This window comes from Taeniopygia guttata, chromosome 5 (genome assembly GCF_048771995.1).
Source record: "Taeniopygia guttata chromosome 5, bTaeGut7.mat, whole genome shotgun sequence".
Classification (NCBI taxonomy): domain Eukaryota; kingdom Metazoa; phylum Chordata; class Aves; order Passeriformes; family Estrildidae; genus Taeniopygia; species Taeniopygia guttata.
In genome coordinates this window covers 31,465,774-31,486,638 of record NC_133030.1, presented here as the reverse complement: position 1 = coordinate 31,486,638, position 20,865 = coordinate 31,465,774, and the positions used below count along the sequence as shown (strand labels likewise).

Genomic DNA, 20,865 nt, shown 5'->3' with positions numbered 1-20,865 from the left:
GCTCGCGGCGCATCGCGGGCCGAGGCGCCGCCCGCCATCTTGGAGGCGGGCAGCGCGCGGGGCGGGGCGGCCCGGAAGGGGAAACGCCGAGTGCCACTTGGCCGCTGGGCAGCGGCCGCGGGAACGGGCTGGCAGCGCCGGTCCCGCACGGTCCCCTCGGCCCCGCCTGCGTGCTCGCTGTCCGCCTGCGGTCTCGCTGTCCGCCAGCCCTCCCTCCCGCTTACCCTGGGCGCAGCACGGTGCGGGTGGAAGTTCCCCCGCCCAGGTGAGGGCCGGGCCCGCCGGCCGCTGGCTAAGCCGCTCCCGGCCCGGCGCACCCCGGCTGCGGGCCGAGCCGGCCGCTGCCGCCGGGCGCAGAGACATGGCCGAAAGCCTCTCCCGGGAGCTCCGCGTCTGCACGGGTTAAGGCGTGCTGGGGAGAGGTGGAAAAAAGTTGCTGTTGGATTTCACTTCAAGGGACCGGACAGAAAGCGGCGAAATGGATGACTTCCCCTCCATCTGCCTGCTGTCCCTGGCCATGCTGGTCGCCTGCTATGTGGCAGGAATTATCCCCTTGGCAGTTAATTTCTCCGAGGTAAGACAACTCCGCCAAACTGCTCGTTGGTTGCTAAGGGAGAAACCAGAGAGATCTCCTAGTAGGAGTTGGTGCCGTCCCCTTGCAATCCGGCAACGCTGCTAAGGGTGAAGCTCTATCTTTAAAAGTTATGAGTGCAGTATTAATTTTCATTCAAAACTACTGTGTAAAATTATGCTTGTTTCACAGTGGCCATTTAAACTTGTTAGATTTGAGTCGGGTCTCTGCTACAGGTGAAGTGAATTCTCAGCACATAGTGTAAGGACATGAATAAGCATGGCTATTCTTAGAAGCTTGTGTAAGAAATGGCTGAAGTCAGTGATTATCTCTTATGTGCCTGTGGGCTACTCAAATTAAGGCTTCTAGAACAATTCCAAGAATATTCTCAGAAAAACTTTTGATTCACAATTTTGCTCACAGCTTGCACTGTTGAAAATTAAACCTTAGCTCTTTGATTACTATAGAGTTACTGCCCCCTGTAATTCAAGGCATTCTTTCAGAAAAATATCTTGGATAAATAAGGTACTTAAAAAAGAGGGAAGTTTTCAAAGATTGGATAAGTTGCCAAACAGTACAGGAGTTCCTGGTTAAACATCTTTGCGTGCTTCTAAGAAGTAGCTGTTGAGGTGATCATGGTTGTCACAGCTTCTGTAGGATTGCTAATATCCTCTGGTACCCGAGGGGTTTTTTTTCTTTTTAAAATGATGGTTATTTTATAGAGGTGTAGCATAGTGAGAGTTTAGTTGTACTACTGTACTAAGAGCACTCTCATGAGGGGTTCCCATTTCTCTTGGAAGTAGTGCTACTTTTGGGAAGCAGGGTGCTGGAGTAGAAATTTGTCTTCCTTTGTCTTGCCTTTGTCTTCCATTAAATCAGAGAGCTGCTCGCACCTGTTCTTTGGTCCCATCATTACTTGGAGGCTTTGGGAGCAGTAGACCTTGAGCAGCAGAAAAGGCTGTTTGTTTTAGGATAAGTACAGATCAGCTAAATGAGTTGAAACCTAACAGTCTATTCAGGCATGTTCATATGAACACCAGCAGAGTTCTGTTTTGCCAGTGCTTCATCTGATGCTTTGGTGGACCTTCCTTTATGTGTCTTTAGTGTTGTTGCTCCCACTGTCTTGTTCTTTAAAACTCATTTCTGCCTGAAGCCCGCAAAAGGTTTTCTTGCAAATTTGCTGAGAGCACTGCCTTCTGTGCTAATATTATCTCTTTTTAAATTTAATTTTACATTTTGTCATGTATGTGCTTGATAGTCACCTGTTAACTCTTAACTTATATTCAATGTTGTTTGAAGTTAAGGTTCTTGATCTGTCTGGGTGTTTACTTTGTGTAGTTGATGCAGTGTGGTTGATTCAGTGGTCTCCTAAACTTTTCAAGGCTTCCAGGAGTTGCAGGAATACAGATATGTTGTGGATCCAAAGCTGCCTAAGCAGTAATCATGTACGTAATTAGCCTTTTGTGTGTGTGGTATTGAACCACCACTATGCAATGTGCAGTCAAGTTTATTGCTATCTTAAGCTCTCAGAGATTCTAGATTTGGTTTTACATTTGATTTAGATATTTTTAAGGATTTGCATGCAGTGCTGGTTTAAAAAGAGCAGAATATCTCTGCCCATGGTGTACAAATCCTAGCTAATCCTGGAAGTGTCTAATTAGAAGTTATAATTGTTTTGTTTAAAATTATTTGTTAGGAATCTGCAATAAAGACAATTTCAAACTGAAATGACTGTTTGGATGGTCCTTTCTATAGTTTGCAAAAAGTTTTGCAGATAGCCAAAGTGAGTAAAAATGCCTCTTCCCATTGGCCATTTGTAATGATTGAGTTGGAAACAAAAGTGAATGCTGTGCATAGTATACCCCAGATACTAGAGAAAATAAAATTATTCATTAATATTAATACACTAATGTGTTAATAGTGTTAATACACTAGTGTTAATAGTGTTAATACATTCCTTCAGATTCCTTTTTGCCATGGAATTTATTATTTATGTTCTGATCTCATGCTGTGTTCTGTTATTTCAATTAGATTAGGATATTGGTGAGAGTATAAAACTCTGGGAAAGCCAGGTATGACTAAACATGAATGATGAAAGGTGCCAACTGAAGAGAGCTGTGCCTTAGTTCTGTGTGCAGAGGTACCCTTTCACTTTAATCCTAATTTACGGGGCTCTGTTGGTCTAATTTAGGGCTGGAGACAGCACTCTTCCAATTCTGAGGCTGTTACTTAAACTGTAGTCTAAATTAAAAAAAAATTAAATTGAAGTTGTAGCAGTTGGAATGTTTTGGTGGTATAACAAAGCAAGGAACTGGGGTCACTTCCTCCTGAAAGTAGGTGTGAGTTTTTGATAGGTCCGAGTAAGAGTTTCAATACCCTACAGACTTAAAAAAATATTGAACAGTGAAACGGTTTGCTAATTTGAAATTTTTCCTGTGGAGTTTTAGCGCTGCTTACTGTGTTGCTCTTGTTTTTTAACATGCAAATGTATTTAACAGAAATGGTTTGATTTCTTGTATAAAGGTGTATTCCTTCTACCTATATATGTAGGCTGTTCTTATTAAATTTCTGTATTCACTACACGTAACTATTTTGTACTGAAAAGGAGATGGAGACTTACCTTGAAATAACTTGTTAGTCTGTATTCTTTTAATGGATCTTTAAAATTCACAGGTGCCTGAGTGAAGGCAAGCTATGCCATGTTTTTGCAGTTGTAATAAATCAGTATTACTTCTGACACTTTCCTCTGTGTTTGTGTGTATGCAAAAAATACTATAGTGTTGCAGATAAAAATAATGGTTTTTTCCTTGATCATTACTATATTTTTTTGCAGAATTACTTGAACAGCAAATGTTGAAAATTTATCTTCTCGTGTAGATTGCCACTGTATGCCAATTTACCAAGTGTAATTATTTTATGCCCAAGTATACAGTGCATGTTTGTGGGAGCTTTACACTTGTTTTCTTCTCTTGCATATGGCTGTTGGAGTTTTCCCCAGTAATGCTGCAGTTGTTCCCTTATGGTCATATTTGGCTTGCTTTCAGGAAGCTGGTTGTGCATCTCCTAATGCCTCCTGCTTCTTCTGTGCATGTGTTGCACATTTCATTGAGACTGAACTATTTGTGTGGTTACAGTGCATGAAGGAGAATGGATGGCATAATAATGATATGCAACAAGTGGTTTCCTGCTATTCAAATGCTGCCCTCTCTCTCTAAGTCCTCAGTAGTTACCATTAGTGTTTTGGTGGTGCTTAGGCTTCTCACTAAACATAGAAGATGATGGTGATTCTGCCATTGAACATGTGCTGCACAGTTCTTAGGTGTATCTAAACTCCTGTGGTTGCTATATGTTGTATGATGGGGGTTCTTACAGAAATTATGAGCAATGGCCTCTGCTAATTGTTATATTTTAGACCCTATTATATGATAATGTAATTGGATTTTAGTATGTGGTTTTGACTTCAGCCTGTCAGCATAGTCACAAGGAAGTGAATTGGTGAATTTCTTGGTGAAACAGGATGTAATTCGTTTGGGAGGAGGATATATCTCAGCCTTTTGCCCCAAACTAGAATATAACTAGGAAGATAACTCTGAAAAACTTGGTTTTTGTTATAGAAATTATTCCCAAAAAATGAATAAAACTATTATTCTGTACTATAAAAACATTAGGTTTATATATTGTTGTTAAGGTTTAGTTGAAAATTCTCAATGTTTATGTAACGAGTAACCCCCTTCCCCAACATCTATTAATAAGGGAGAGTAAAGAAAGTTTTTTTCATTCTTAAAGATGATATTGTTTTGTACTTAATTGCAGGAGAGATTGAAGTTGGTGACTGTTCTGGGTGCTGGGCTCCTGTGTGGAACTGCCTTGGCTGTCATTGTGCCAGAAGGAGTACATGCACTTTATGAAGACATTTTGGAGGGTAAGAACCAAACCCAGATGGCCTCATTCAAGATAACTTAGTCATGGTGTGTTGTGATATACTGAGGCTTCTTTTTAGAGTTTTTAAGATGAGATTGATAGAAGAGCTTCAGAGCAGCATGACACAAGGCAGGCATAGAAATGCAAAACTACTATAGGCATGATATTGCACATGGAGGGATATGATCAGTCTGCAGATTGGTGACTCTTGCAAAGTTATCCAATCATTTGTGGGCCTGGATATTGTACTGTTCATGGAATAATAGCCTTTTACGACAGGTCATGTGTAGTGTTTCTTGCTCTGGGGAGAGTTTAACTTCCACTGGAACTTCAAAGGAGGTGTAAGGGTGTCTTTGGCAGAGAATGAAATTATGGAGTATTTGCTGCTTCTCTTTGTAGTTTAGGCTGCTTCTCATTAAAGCAATTGCAGGAGGTGTTTTACAAATCTGTGTCCCTGCCCTAATAAGAATTTCCTCTGAAGCTGAAAAGCATCTTGGAACTAATATACTTAGCTGAAAATTATGGTTATATAGGGCTAATTTACAGAGTAGCAGACATTTCTTCTTGGCTAGTGGTATACATTACACATCTACATCTCTGTGTTCAATCATCCCGTTTTAGTCTGCTGTCACTGTTGTAACCACCTCATTTTCTCTAATGAAGAGTTCAAAGTGACCAGAGATTGTGTCTTGCAGGGATGTTTGTGTGGAGTGTGGCTTTGAGCCAAAAGCCTTAACAGACCTCAGTTTGAGGTTATGGCATTGTTTCAAATAGCCAGGGCTCATCACCTCTATTTGGAGTCACTTTAAATTTTGATTTTGCTCGGAGACTTGTGCTATTAGATGACCATTGCATGTATGAGATTTTTCCAGTATGGTCAGAATCAAAACTTTGAAGGTAAAAGGCAGTGGCTTACTGATTGCAGGGGAAAGCACTATAAAGTTGATGCTGTAGAGAAACTTGCAAACATCTGGTGTACTGTTGTTGCTGATTGGGGAATGAGAGGTAACTGTAGTCCTTTGCTTTTCCTGTAGTACTGGGTTTTGTGTTTCTAAACTTCTAAATTTCATTTTAGTAATATGCTTTAATATATATTGTTTTAGCTTCCACTAAATTTATGTTGTTCTGCTTAGATTTAGAATAAACAGAAGAGAATACATAAAATCATCCTTTATCAAGAAGTGAAAGAAGCTCTAATTATGCCTTTATACTGCACTATAATTTGTGCACTCTGATGTCGATGTCTCTAATGAGCTGTAGTTGTGGGTTTGCTCTCAATTCAGTTTTAATTCTGAGTAGACTGATTTTTCTCTTATAATGGTACAGCTAGCAGTGAATACAATTGCTGTGAGCATTTGTGGGTTTTAGTGCTTTTTCACTAAATCGGGCATATTGTTCATGTATGACTCAACAGCTTGCTGTGTAGAGCTGTATGGGCTGTAACTTTGTTTAGTATATGGCAAAAAAAGACACTTCACAGTACTGCAGTAATAATAGCAAAAGTGTTTACTTAGAAAAAAGTGTCTGTGAATGGCTTCAGACTCGATGTCTAACTCACAGTGTTGTGTATAACAACAGTCTATCTGATTTTTTTTTTATATGCTGCAAAGGATAGAATTAATGGGTATTACAGATTTAACTGCAAAAATAATTTATAAGGTTTTTCCTAGAAAAATAGGATATTCAAAATTAAGACTGTGAGAACAGCTTTCTCTTTTATTTTCAAGTTCACCTATTTACATCATTAAACCTAGAAAGGTGCAACTAAGGGAAACATTGAGGTATGTAAGTGGAAAAACAAAAAGAGAAATCTTTGTTTTCCCTCTTTCAGGTGTAGCTTAACTCTGACTGGTTGCTTGCTAGCAAGCATTTTAATGTTTTCCATTGATACAAAAGTAATTTGCTATTGCTTCTGTATTTACCTGTGGGTAAACAGGCCATGGAATAAATAACTTCTAATTTTTGACCTTGTAGGCTGAGAGCAAATAGCTTATCATGACTTGGATTATTCTTTGATTATAAACCTATGTATCTGTGTAGTGAAACCTTGGTTTGGGTGCTACCAGCAAATAAAATTCCTTTGCTGACTTCAGTCCTTTGTTTTAACTGCTGAAACTGTATAATCCCTGTCAGAAAGATTGCCCTGAGTTATACAGTTTTATGTCTTGAAATTATCTGAAGCAAATAATATAGATGGCAAAAATCTTGTGTGGTCCAAAGCAATTTTATTGATCAATCTTGTTCAGCAAAGATATGTTTGAAATATTTGCTACCAAGCTTATTCTGATGTGCTTTGACTGTAGTAATGGCATTGTGGCATAGTGGGATGAACATACACTTGTCTTATCCAAGAGGATGTAGGAATATTCCAGCAAGACAGTGACTAGAGTAAGTCAAGCTCTTGGTATAAGTTTTTAAAGCTTCTGAAGAGTAGTTGCCATCCAAAAGACCTAAAAATGAAGAAAACACAGACAAGCTTTAGTGGCTTGTGTAGGGAAAGGAAACCACACATATTTCATCCCCAGGGCTTAGACATTTGTAGGTCAGTGTGGTTGACTTAACTATTGTTGTAGTCTGTATCAATGGGGTGTATCAATACTAGCTTATTTATATATCAGCCTCAGTTAATCTTCTTAAAGATGGTATTAAATCTTTTAGTGGAGGGAACCTATTTTATCTCCTCATTCTGTATTTTCTCACTTAAATGAAGATAATGAAGTAACTGCTTTACAGTATCTCTGAATAGTGACAAAACAGGCAACTTTAGTTAAAAAGGAATTTTACAGCAATTTTTGTGAATTAATTCGTATTTAAAATGCAACCTGGCTTATAACATATTAATGCTTTCTTTGCTTTTCCATGCTGAAGTTGTGTGAGGCTTTGCTAAGAACATTGTCTAAAAAAGACCATAACCAAGGACTTTTGTGTATTGTCCAGGAAAGTGTGAAGAAGGCTTTTGGCAGAGGAGGAAAGAAGTGACCATGTCATGTTTAGTCTCCTGACCTGTTTGCTTGCCTGTCACAGGAAAGCATCACCCAGCAGGCGAGATGCAGCACGCGATGGAGTCCGAGAAGGTAGCGAAAATCCCAGCAGTACATGAGCATGGCCACGACCATTCCCGGTTGCACGCCTACATTGGTGTGTCCCTTGTGCTCGGATTTGTCTTCATGCTGTTGGTGGATCAGATAGGCAGCTCTCATGTGCACTCTACAGATGGTAAGTAAAGATTCACTCAATTAGGCTTGCTAATTAGTCTCAATTAACAAGTTGCATTTTTTTTTTTTTAATGTTTCCAGGGTGTAATTTGTCCACTCGTGTCCAGAGTTTCAGTAGGTACTTTAAAAACATAAGCCATAAACCAAGGTCCATGTAAGCTGGAAATCTATCTCTAAATTCACCATAATTTGAGAGCTTTCCTTGATAACACGTATGAGCACAGGTGGTGTAGGGGTGGAGGGTGACGACACTTTAGTTACTGTCTGTTTTACAGTACCACCCATAGGGGATTTCTTTGGCTTTTTAAAAAACTTCAGGTTAGTCTTACATTAGTTTGTTTTTCCTACTTAATTGTCATATATGTAGGTAAAATTTGCAAAGAACAGCAAGTTACCTTAAATAAGATTGCAGGAATGTTTAGATGTAAACTCTGGTACTTTAACTGCATAGCTGGACCTCCCACACTAGTCTAAAGCCTTTCATACTTCAAAATACTTCTTGCTTTATGTAAAGATTTGTCAGCTTTGTGCAAGACTCTAAAAATGCCTACAGTTGCCTTTGTTTCTTGCCTGTGACTTCATGCTCAGAGTATAGCTTGAAATGCACCAAAGGTGTTCTGTTGTTTGAAAGGGTATTTTATTGCCTTTGGCTGCTCATTTTATCCCGCACAAGGTCCTCTGGTGCTGGAATTTGGCCCTGAAAAGAATATTGAATTGATCTTAAAGGAAAAGTGAATCACATAAAAAGGTAGGGGGATATGTTTTGTCTGGATTCTTGTCAATTCATAGTGCAGCTTGTTCGTATGGGGTTCCTGAGGTGGCACAGATGAAAGGCCAGTGCAGGGGCTATGTAACTTGTGTAGTCCTGAAGAAGTGTAAATGGAGCCATAGCCATGGGTAGCTGATTTTCAGAGCTGTTCTAAAGAAACACTGGCAATGAGGATATCAGGGAGATGCAGGTGAGCGACTTCCAAAAGGATCCTTGGTTTGTATAGGTTATGACCCTTTTCCATGTCTTTGATCCTAGCAAATACCAGGAGAAGACTGTGATCTGTGTTACAAATACACACTACAAAATAGAATATTAAGTGAAGTTTTATCTAGCCTCTACCTGTCACAGGAGATGTAGCAGTGTTTTTGTAATGTTTTTTAAAGCTACTGAAGAAAAACATGTCTCTTGAACCAATCAATGTCTTGTAGTTTATTATCTACCAAGTGACTAGATGTTACTTTGTCTAAACTAGAAAAATTCGGTAGGCCAGAATGAAGGTATGAAGTCAAATGTGATTCTTTGTGTTTAATAATAAAAAAAAAATTCAATCAATCCAGAACAATTGTAAAGGAAACGGTTTTTGTGAATATCTCCTCCTGTTTCACATGAGTATACCATTGCTGTCATGCAAGTGCAGCTTATGCAATTAATTACTCACATGGTTTCCCCTTCATTCAGAAGATAAAGCTGACCAAAGAAGATGCATTAGTTTAGATCTGACTCATTGGGAAACTACATGTGTGCCTGGGAATGAAGAGAGACTTAGGGGGTAAGGGACAACGCAGGAGAAAAGAAAAGGACTGGAATTTCTGTTTCAGTATCACTGCTGTTAGTGTAGGTGTGTTTACAGTTTTTTTACAGACCACTGGGATAATTCTGTCATGGCTGTTCAAACTATTTGAAATTAAACAGCTGAATAGTAAGATGTTTCTGTACTTTGTAGAGCTTACCAACCCTGCTTATTCACCCACAGTGATTCTTTGTAACAGTTTCACCTCTGGTTGTGTAGTGGAGGGTATTGATGTTGCCCTGTTGTGCTGTGTAATGAGCTAACCTGCAAATGTCAGGCAATTCTGGTCAAAACACTGGATCTCAAACAGCCCTGGCTGCATTTCTCCTTTCTGGTGTATAGCATCAAAGGGAAATCTTTGCAACTGGTGCTTTGTCAAGTAGGCTTTATTGTTTGCTAGGAATTGCCAGGGAATCACTGCAACAAAAACTGACCCAGACTGTCACCTGAAGGAAACTACGAACCTTGAGCTGTGTGGGGAAAAATCATCCTAACTCTTGAAGCAGCTCTGAATTCTTGGGATCCAAAAATAGGTTTTCTTTTTCTTGGTGGCACAGACCTTTAACGTTTCATTTCAAAGTTAAGAAAAACATCTGCTTCTGCCTATGAGAGAGATCCTGCAAATTTCAAAGAATTGTCCATGAGTCTGTCACTTGTTTGTTAGCTGAACTTCAGGTGATTTAAAGGTGTTAAGTGTCAAACTATTTTGCAGTAAATCTAATGCAGAAATTCAGAAGCTGGTGGTCTTGAATCTCCTCCTAAGTATCTAGGGGACATATGTGTAGTGATACTTACAATATTTTTACTAGGATAATTTATTCATTTGATCTCTTTATCATAACTGTTTTCATGATTGTTTCAGATCCAGAAGCTGCAAGATCAGGCAACTCCAAAATCACCACAACACTGGGATTAGTAGTCCATGCTGCAGGTAATGTGGGACCTGTTATTAGTGCTTGACAAGTATATGTATTGCTGTGTGGGTCACCTTCAGGTATGATGGAGACATTTGGGCTTTGCTTTTGGAGGTGGCTTTTTATAAAAGAAAAAGAAAAGGCAGGGAGAACTAAGGATCTTTCCCAGAATTAACTGGGAGCTCAAATAGTTCATGGAGTTTTATTTGGGTAGGGAATTTTATCTTTTACTCTTTACTTTTTTGTTTTTCCCATCTGAAAGGTTGTGTGATGCTCACTCTCTGTCTCTTCAATTCCTTTGCTGACCCCTTTAGCTGCTATATTTCAATACGCGCTAACAGATTTGATAAGTTGTATGAAACACTTTTGGGTTTGCTTGTTGGTTGACGGGTTTTGAGAAAAAATACTAATTTAAAAGAATAGTATCTTGTAGAGGGAAAAAAGGACATTATAAGGTGGAGCACAAAGACTTGATTGAAAGACATTTAGGCTGACTTACAAGGACTGACTGTTAGGTGTGTGTTACAGTCAAGCCATGTTCATATTGTGACTTTTCACTCTATATGTATAGTATAAATATGGTGCTTTTTCATGTCCTGCTGAAGGTTGTTGTCTAGATAAGTCAGAAGATGTTGATGAAAAAGATACTTCTTTGCCAAACAAAGTGTGTATATATTAAGGACTAGTATAGTATCAATTTTTTATTTCATTTAGACAGTATATTTGTTGTAAGTGATAAAAAATGTTTACAATAGTATTTATATTTGAAAAATCATTTAAAGGGCAATAATTAAAATTCTTGCAAGGCTTAGTACCTTAAACAGATTTTTTTAACTAGAGAGGAAGTGTGTTCTAGTAGAGAAGACTAAAACAACTAAACTGTTACTTGTTCTAATTTGAAGGAATGTGTCAATATGGAGTAGATTCCCATTATGGTTTTTATGGTGTTAGGAAGTATGAGACAACTCTTTTTTGAGGGTTTTCTGATATTCTGAAATGCTATGACTTAACAAACAAAGGCAAGAGAATCCTCTGTTGGGCTGCTATTGTTAATGGCATTTTTCTGTAATAGAGCTTCTTAAATCAACATGTTTTTTACTGTCAGCCTTTGAGGGGGTGGGGAAGCTCATGTAGAATAATCCATGAATCTACACTCTTTTTTCAGCTGATGGTGTTGCATTGGGTGCAGCAGCTTCTACTTCTCAGACTAGTGTCCAGTTGATAGTGTTTGTTGCAATTATGTTGCACAAGGTGAGTTATCATCAGAAAATCTTACTTGTTCTTCAAAAGACTATTAACACTCACAGGAATTGCTAAAGATCTACAGTTTCATTAGTGATATAATACAGAAGTGATTAATGCCATTGAAATTAATGATTACAACAGTCTTGGTTCTGTATGTTCATCAGAAAATTGGGAGGATATTTGTTGTGAAGGGTTTTAGTGCTTGAAGGGTTAGTCTTTTGAAGCCATTGAATATCAGAGTACTAAACCACAACAATTAACTTCTGGTTACCTCTCTTGTAGTAGCTTCAACACTACTCATATACCATTTTTGTAGGAAAACAAATGTTTTGCTTATGGTAACAAGCAAACAGTGGCTCTTGGAGAGATCTTTGCTGAATACTTGTGTGAATGTGAACCTAGTGGCTATGTAGGCTTTAAATATACCTGTGCAGATGAAACTTGCCTTATGGTAGCATATACATGGATTACAGTGGTTAGTCATAAATTCATCAGAAAGCATACATATACATGTTCAAGATGTTAGGAAATGCACATCTCTTTGTTTTTCTTTGATGTTCATACAAGTAATTGTGGTTTACATAACTTTGATGGTGGCAATGTCACTATCTCCTCTTGGAGCTTAATTTATGGCTATTGCCAGGTGAAACTTGCACTTGCTATTCTTAATGGTCTTAATTGCCTTCTGGAATGGTGCAATTTTAGAGGAGGAAAATTTTGCCTATGAATATTCAGTAATAGAAGAGAAACTTATTTCTTTTCTGGTGTCTCTTTTTTCTATTCTGATCCTGTCTGATTCTTTTGTCTTTCTCATCTTTTTTCACTCATGATTTCCTTCTATCTTAAAAAAAAAATCTGTGTATAAAAATTTCCAAATTTTAGTTTTATGTCTTACCTCAGAAATGTCAGGGTGGATTGCTATTGTCTTTATACAAGTAGAAGTATAGTAAATTCTATGAGTAGTGGGACATCTATGCCTTTTGGATAAGAAACTGGATGCCAGGAGAGGGATAAGGAAGTGTTTTGGGCAACTGTTTCCCTCCCCATGTTAATTGTAGAATTTTCCAACAGCAGATGGAAAAACTGTCTATCTAAGGATGTGTGATAGTAACAGGATTAAAAAGGACATTACTTATAATTCCTGAGATGGAGTCTTAGGAATTATAGCAATGACTGTAGTCAGAATGAATATTCAAGTATTTATGATGACTACACAAGTACGTGTTTTCTTATAGCCAGAACATGAGTTTCTATTAGGTTTGGTTATTAAGGTGGGGCAGTCTGCAGAATGCTGTTAATTTGGGTTAGCTGCAGCATGCTAGTGCCCACCCTGAATGTCTTCCATTTCAGTCCATTTCAACGTAGTAAGCTGTACTTCAATCTTTTCTCATTTTTCAGGGGGTTTTAGAAGGTATTGTATTAGCAGTGAATATTGCTTTTTACAGGCGCCAGCTGCCTTTGGCCTGGTTTCCTTCCTGATGCACGCTGGGCTAGAACGGAATCGAATCAGAAAACACTTGCTGGTCTTTGCATTAGCAGCACCTGTTATGTCAATGGTGACATACTTAGGGCTAAGCAAGGTAGGTCCATGGTTTTGTTCTGCCCAAAATCTGGCTTAGTGGTGAAGTTTGGGGAAAGGACTGTGATATGAGTTTCATATTACATAATTCCAAACTGCCTGAGAAATTCAGCAGAATGAAGATACAAGAAAAGTTGATGAAAAGGTAACAATATGAATGCACAAAACAAATAATAATCCATCCATTTCACATCAGAATCAGTGACATAGCTCCTTTATAGAGTTTGGTATAGTTATTTTTTTTTAAGTCTAGTTACTGGGTTTTATCCTTTCTGCTGCTCCCCACTGAGAAAAATTTATTCATATAGCAGGTTTTATGTGATGCATATTTAGATTAGTATTTTTCAGCATTGTTGCATGCATTCTTCTTTTAATATGTATGTAGGAAATTATCTTCTCTAGCATACCCCACCATCCCAGAAGTGGTCCTCTGTATTCGAAGTCTGTGTCAGAAGTTGAGTCCTTAGCTAAAACAGTCTTTGTGCCTTACTCCACAAAGCATCGTTGTGTCTTGGGTCTGTACAACAAATGGCCTGTGAAATGGGACTGCACATGAGTTTATCATCTCTGTCCAAATTAAATGTTTCTGCTTCTCTTAGCATATCCTGGGATGTTCCTGTATTTCTCAGCTGTGGTGGTGTGTCCTGCTGGTGATGCGCTATGGTGGTGTTGTAAAGGATATAACATGATCTCATGAAACTCAAGGCATGATAGGAAAGATTAAATAAATCATCTGGGCTAATCCTTTACTTGCTGGATAGGATTTATATTTGGCATTACAGTATAAAATACAGCAGAAAAAAAGGTTGAGTCTGTAAATAGAAAAGAGAATTCTCTTTGAGCACTGTTTTGAAGTGTTCTCATCAAGGACTGAGTTTACATTTTTCCCTCCAGAAAGAACAGAGAATTGATAAGGCATCAGGGCTGCCACAATGGTTTTGTAGTTCCAGATGATATATCTTTCTGTTTGGAAAAATGACCTAAGAGTAAACACAAGAGCTAAGATTACACCTCAGTTGGAAAGCATTGAAGAAACGTTTGAATCTGATATGTGTGGGTTTGCATTTAATTGCATTTACTGATCTGTAGCATATTTTAATCCTATTATGAAGGTGAAGAGGTGCTCAGTTTTGATGCAGAAGATGCATTTCTTCATGAAGTTTGCATGGAAATGCTGGAAAAGTTTTGGGTGTTTAATTTTACATACAAATGAAGTATTTAATGAGTGATGTTCTGGGACTTGGTTCCCAAGAGCAGTGGAGAAGATATTTAAAGGCTAACATCTTTTTTGAACCCCTTGTTTAGAAAAAGGGAGGAAAAAAGTCAACCTTGAGCATCCTCCCTAAAATCTGTGGCTTTGCAATATGAATTTTTATTTTTTTCAAAACATATTTGGTATATTGGCTGTGAACTGATCAAACAAGATGCTTCAGTAGACTCTTTCTTCCTTTTCTGATGGTTCTTTTGTAAGGATTTTTTCTTTTGTAAGTCCAAAGTGAAGTAACTAGCAGGAGGGGTGTCTTTCTGCCCCTACAACTTCAGGGTGCCAGTTACTACATGTAAGGTGCAAGACACAAAAAATCACACTAAACCATTGTCATTGTGAGATGAGACTTGATAGAAATCTTACTGTTCCTGGATACTGAGAGGTTTTTATTTTTATTACTGATTGAAAAACTTCTGCTATTCTCACTTTTTTTGCTCTTTGTGTTGCAGAGCAGCAAAGAAGCCCTTTCAGAAGTCAATGCCACTGGAGTTGCTATGCTGTTTTCTGCTGGGACTTTCCTTTATGTTGCCACAGTTCATGTTCTCCCAGAAGTGGGAGGAATTGCTCATAGCCACAAACCTGAATCAACTGGAGGAAAAGGACTCAGTCGTCTGGAGGTGGCAGCCCTAGTATTAGGATGCCTTATTCCTCTAGTTTTGTCCATTGGACACCATCACTAAACGCTCAAATTTCAATGTTCTCCTCCTTGATAAGACATGAGCGGTAAATGTCTGCTGCTCTCTTTATCATTCTTTTACCCATCATTCATCCCATCCACTTTATGGAGTTCAGAGGGAATCTTGATTGCAAAATGAGGAATACTGGGAAAGTTTTTAGTGTAGCAAAATGTACTTTGGCAGCCGGACACAAATTCTATGTAACTTTCTTTTCTGAAGACATTTGCTATTTTAATTGTTACTTCTGGCCCTATTCTCAGGGAAGATGGAACTTGAAGTTTAAGAGAAAGGTGAGCAGGAAAGAACATAGCGACTCTTCACGAAATTGCAATCACCAAAGTATCCTGCAGTTCAGCTTTTACAGCTGAGAGCAAGACCAAGGATGTCTGCGTTGTGAGAGGTTGAAGTCTCACTAATGAAGAAGGGGGGCTCTCCCCCATCGGTTCTGCGTTGTCCTGGCAATGCAACTGGCCCTTGTGATGCTTGTCACTAATTGTATTGCAGAAATGGGCTACACTGGGAACTCTGTATAACACTGCTATTGTCACAGAAGTGTCACTTGATAGGAAAGAAAATGTAGACAATGTGTAGGATTAGAGGAAAAAATCAGCTGTTTAAGAAAGTGCAGATGAGTTTTGCAGTGTATTCCATCATTTAAGACAAAGGATGGAAGCAAGGAGAATAGTGTTTTGATTGTTTATTCAATTATTAATAAATTGTAAAATGCACTGTTTCTTGGGAGATAGTCTTCTGCCCAGTCAGTCAAATGTTAAGCACCAAAAATGTCAGCAGGAGTTATGTATTGGCTACTGGGATACACTAATGCTTCTGTTGAGAGAGATACTCGTAGTGCCCTTTGAAATAGAGCTGTTCTGGGCTCTGAGGAGTAGAAGATGGAGACAGCTGTTGAGGGACCAGAGAACTTTATTAGCTCATTTTCAAAAATCTGAACTGCTGAAATCCATGGAGGACTGTGTGGGTTTTTCACTAAATAAAGATATTACGGCTAACAAAACAAGATGTTTAGTTAAATATTTATGCTGCAGATAGAATACAAAGTGTTTCTAAAGGAGTTCTGAACAACAAAAACTCAAACCCACCAAAAACCAATTTGGTGGGTTCCCAGTGGACCTGTTAGACATTTTGCTTTTCCTTTGGGAATTGTTCATTTGCCTCTTACTGATAAGTATTAATTTTGGTGAACCTACTGGAGGACTTTCTGCCAATTGCTTCTGTCTCTCACTATAGAGGAGTGGGAAAAGATCCCTCCATTTTCAAGGCACAGCTTTGTCTTACCAGGCACCATTTCCCTTATGCAAAACATGTTATACTCTAATGTGTGTTGAAAAGTCAGGAGTGCTTGACATGCACAGAATCAGCATAAAATTCATTCTTTAGGGGAAAACTTTTTAATGCTGGTCCCCTTTTAAGCTATACTTTTTCTGCACTTTTTGACGATAACATTGCCAAATCTATTTTTCTTTCTTCTTTTTGTTGATTTTTTAAAAGAATCTTGAAGAAATATCTTCTTAACTGAAGTGCTTCTTGTTTCCATATGAATGACTGTGACTGTTTGTCATGGCATTTTATACTTAATCTGCAGAACCCATTGTGCCTCATAACTTCTTTACATTTTTATTATTGTCCTGTTTGTCTGTTAGTTCAGAGAGTAATGGGTATGGCCTGGCTCTTGGACTAGTGATGGCTTTGTCTGTTGGCTCTGTAACAATACTGATGTATCCCAGGATTGAACCTAGTATTGATTCCCAGGTCATTGTGTGTTTTACTATGTAAGATCAATGCAAAATTATTAGAAGTCATATTTTCCCATAAGACAGTGTTTTCAGATAGAATTAGTGCTTCAGACCTAAACAAGCATTTTTTTAAAATATTAGACCTTCAGTATTGTGTTCTGAAAAGCCACTGCAAAATTAGTGATGTGAATGGGATCTTGTTTTTCAATTTTTTTGTCTGCTTTTGTTTTGGGATTTTTACAACGTAATGCAGCTGGCAAGTTACTGGTTTAAAAAGCTCAGCAGGACAGGTTCCTAACGCATGCAAATGATACACAGGGATGTTTACTCCAGAGTTCTGTTCTTCTTGATTCCTCCCTAATGACCTTCTTCCCTGATAATCTCACTATTTTACCATGTTTAAGCTTTCCACATAGCCATTTCTATAAGCTGGAGGGTTTGCAAGGGCAGGAGATAGTTTAGTGCAGCACTAGGTGCTTGCATTTCATAAAGCAGTAAGTTTTTATTCTTTAACCTCTGTCCTGTCACTTGCTTGTGCATCCCACCCTGGGAGTTGACACCCTGCCTGAATTCCCCCTTCAGCCTCACTTTGTGTGTAACAATAGCAGTGGTTGACAGAGGCTTCCCATTCCATTCTTTTTGTTCCCAGCTAAAGCATGCGGATAGTACCTTTTTATATGGATCAGTGTGTATTGCTGAGGGTGTGGCAGCCAGACTTTTCACTGCTGACATAACCTTGGTGTATTAATCACAGGTGCCACTGCTGAGAGGTCCTGTCGTCTTTCCATTTTTCTGTCCTTCACATCATGTTTCCAGTTCCTGGGGCATCCATCAGAAATAGTAGTACTCAGTTTAATTATTCATTAAGTATAGAGGCCAAGTTACAGCAGCAGGTGAAGGAATTTGAATGAAAACATTGGCAACTCAAAACTGGCACAAGAATTCCAAAAACATACATTTTGGCATTTAGTTAAGTGACTGAAGACTTCGGTGATTTTTATTTTTTCTTCTACCATTTAGAATTAGCCAGAGCATGTTGTTTTGGCTGCCTGTTATCACTGAATGATTATTTGCAAATCTGTAACTGAAACTGCAGTGACTGAAGAAGCTTTTGGTTATGTTGATATGGAAAATGTAAAATTTTATGTTATCAAACCTTTCCAAATTTTTAGTACCAAATGGGGGATTATTTTCTCAACACAGAGTATTTTAATGAGTTAAATTAAATGGTCCATTTTATTATAGCCCTTTCTTTCTACCTATCTCCCCATCTGTCACAGTAAATCCAAGCATTGCATGTAGTCAGGCCATCTGGTATCATTTTCTACTCCTCTGGAGACCTTGGTGCAAACAAATTCTGCTTACTCTCTCTGTAATAGCCTCTCTGCCCGTTTTTATTTCTGTGAGGTATGTGGCAGTACGTCTAGCAGGTAAATGCTTAAACCAAGTGCCAACCATGTCCCACTTTCCTTCTGTAAGTTGCCCTAGGAAATCCATAATCTTCTCATCACCTGTTTCTTTTCAGTTAATGATTTCCTAATTGGCAATAGAAATTGGACTATAGCTGTTACTGATGATCCTCATGTCTTCAAGTACTTCCCCTACTGTTCTAATGCTTTTATTGTACCTTATATAAAGAAGGGAAATATCTTTTTCAGCAGTCAGTGACAGAGGCAGAAGCTGCACTGACATTAACTTAAGTAAGGATGGCAGAGCTGTCACACCACAACAGGATTTTTTGATTGTTCTGGCTTGTAAGATGGCTGGGTGTTAAACACAGAAAACCCACTGTTAAGTCCAAAGAACTATTTCCAGGTGAATTATATAAAAGGCTAATCTTACCCAAGAGGCCCAGGAAAACCTCTGTGTTTATTCAGGAACTAGTTCAGAGCCTTCAAGGAGCTTTTGACAGCAGCAGGTGTGTCCATGTGGTATCAGCTGATTGCAGAAAAGAGAGAGATGTTGTGGAATAAATGCTCCTGCTGCTCCCTTTCTGTTCTGTGTTGGCCCTTGGGAAAAGAGGAGGAAAGCATACTTGTATTCTATTGAGCGTGGAAGGAGTCAAAGTGATTGCAGTATGGTGGGGGAGTTTACGAAGAATATTGGATTCTTTACCACAAATTTCAGATTCCTGTTCACATCAAACTTTTAAAAAATATCTTTTTTTCCTTACTGTTATATCTCTTAGCAGCCTTGGCTTTCCAGGGAAAAACATTGTGTGGTCATTGCTGTTTACCTTACATGTTTCTCCATGTATGGAACTATGATTTTAGTGTCTTTTTTCCAAACCATTTGTACACAAAATCATTCCATGAATGGCTGCCTTATAATTTTCCACTTAAATTGTGAATGGTTAAAATAATGCCGTTTTCAATTTGTTTTATTATATTAAATTTTTACTAGGTGCAGTGTTTTGGAGTCGGCTTGTCATTTATTGCATGGGATTTTGTGACAGCTCTAAGGGAAAGAATGAATTTTAAATGGGATGCAAGCATTGCAGACAGCATTTCATTTTCATGAGAATTTGTGTGCTGCTTTTCTTCATGATGTCTGAGCACCTCTTGCAAACCTGGAATGTGACACTGCATGTTGGGAGGCAGTGTAGCCGGTGGATTTGGATATGGCTCTGAATGTGTTCAGAGGTATTAATGCAGAGATGATGTGACAGCTCTGCTTGAGTTGGGCATTTGGCAACTTGTGTCTCTCTCAGAGTGTTTAGGGGCTGGCATTGCCCTGAAGCTATCTCCTCCTGCACCTCCAGGGAAATCTCTGGAGCTACAAGGCTGAGACATCTTTGGAGGGTAACAAAGAGATGATGGGTTTAAGGTTGCTCCAGACCACTGCTAAAAGGCTTGTTAAAATTCCAAAGGACCCTTTGGAGGTAAAGGAAAAAAGGTAATCTTTTTTCCATCCTGTGCTCTCAAACTCGTCAGTCCCAAACCAAAAACGCAGACACTAAGTCTGGCTCCATCCCCTTTGCACCCTTCTCTCAAGTATTTGTATACATTGATGAGATTCCTCTTAGAGCTGCTGAGTTTGGCATAGTGTATAGATGTTCTCCATACTTTCCAGCTGCCCGCTAAGCAGGACTGGGATTTAGACTTGCATTTTCAGAGAAGAGAAAGGGGAATGGTACTGTTATAAGATGAGTGATGAATGCATTTACAAACTTCATGCATCCCTTTAAGAGGTAGCACTTGATGGAGATGATTTATAAACAGTTTATTTTAAAAATGGATTTACGTTTTTCTGCTGCGCTTGCTGTCTACAGACTTGCCTAAGATCCTGTCACACACAGTTTTAGCTCTTTCACTCAAGCAATAAGCAATCCTCTCAGCTGGTTGCTTGCTTTTGATTTTTCTGATAGTTCATAGGACTTGTGTAATAGGATAGTTTGTAGGACTTAAGAAAGTGTGATCTCTTTATACTGGCTTAAGCACAATAAAATATGATTCATGTAAAGTCAGTAGGAGAACTGAAGCAAACGACAGAGGTGCTGCTAAAGCTGGTACAAACAAATGTAAAGCAGTAAGAAGGGAAAGCCAGTATTTTTCCCAGGCAGGCTCATGGTTTTTTTGGCAAGTAAAACTCAGCTTTAATGATAAAGCATTATGCAGTACATTAGCATTCTTTTAGCGTATTTAGTAAATATGTTACCTCAGTAACTGGAGATTTAATCACTGTAGTCTGTGGTAAATCCTTTTGGAGATGTGAGGAAGTGCTTTGGGTGCATTTATGTTACAAACTTAAATTTAGGAGCTGTAGTGTTGCAGGCTTCCTGGTGATTGCTGTAGAGTGTTCCTTCATTTGTTAAGGAAATAAAAATGTACATCAGCATTTTTATGAGCGACTCATTAGGGATGAGCACGGCACCAAGATGATGAGCTGTCATCTATTGTTCCAGCTGACAAATTAAGCCATTCTTCTACTGATACTTGCAAGCCTTATCCAAGTATCCCTGCAGGCAGAATAGGAACAGCACAACATTCCACCCTCCTTATCACAGCACTTCTCCCTCTTGTCTGTGATGTTGAGAGATTAACAAACTGTTATTGTGGATGGGGGTTAAAGAAAAATGCCTTGTTCAGAAAAACTTGTAGGCCTAATAGAAATTAAGCTGTGTCATGCCGACTGACACCAAATCTACATAGTATTTGGAA

The 20,865-nt window shown here is 38.7% G+C and overlaps 1 protein-coding gene across 1 annotated transcript; it reads left to right on the top strand.

Moving 5' to 3' along the window:
* The first annotated feature begins 60 nt into the window (after positions 1–60).
* Positions 61–19,116, top strand: SLC39A9 (solute carrier family 39 member 9). The gene is made up of 7 exons (XM_002200471.7): positions 61–574; positions 4,385–4,493; positions 7,517–7,708; positions 10,132–10,200; positions 11,349–11,434; positions 12,874–13,008; positions 14,724–19,116. Exons 1-7 carry the CDS (start codon positions 479–481, stop codon positions 14,952–14,954), a joined length of 918 nt encoding a protein of 305 aa, XP_002200507.1. The 5' UTR covers positions 61–478; the 3' UTR covers positions 14,955–19,116.
* The last annotated feature ends 1,749 nt before the right edge of the window (positions 19,117–20,865 follow it).

Bases quoted from the DNA above. Each gene is read 5' to 3' on its own strand.
- SLC39A9 (XM_002200471.7), top strand. From the start codon at position 479: ATGGATGACTTCCCCTCCATCTGCCTGCTGTCCCTGGCCATGCTGGTC. The intron at 575-4,384 runs GTAAGACAACTC...ACTTAATTGCAG, and splicing joins TGGCAGTTAATTTCTCCGAG to GAGAGATTGAAGTTGGTGAC. The intron at 4,494-7,516 runs GTAAGAACCAAA...TGCCTGTCACAG, and splicing joins TTATGAAGACATTTTGGAGG to GAAAGCATCACCCAGCAGGC.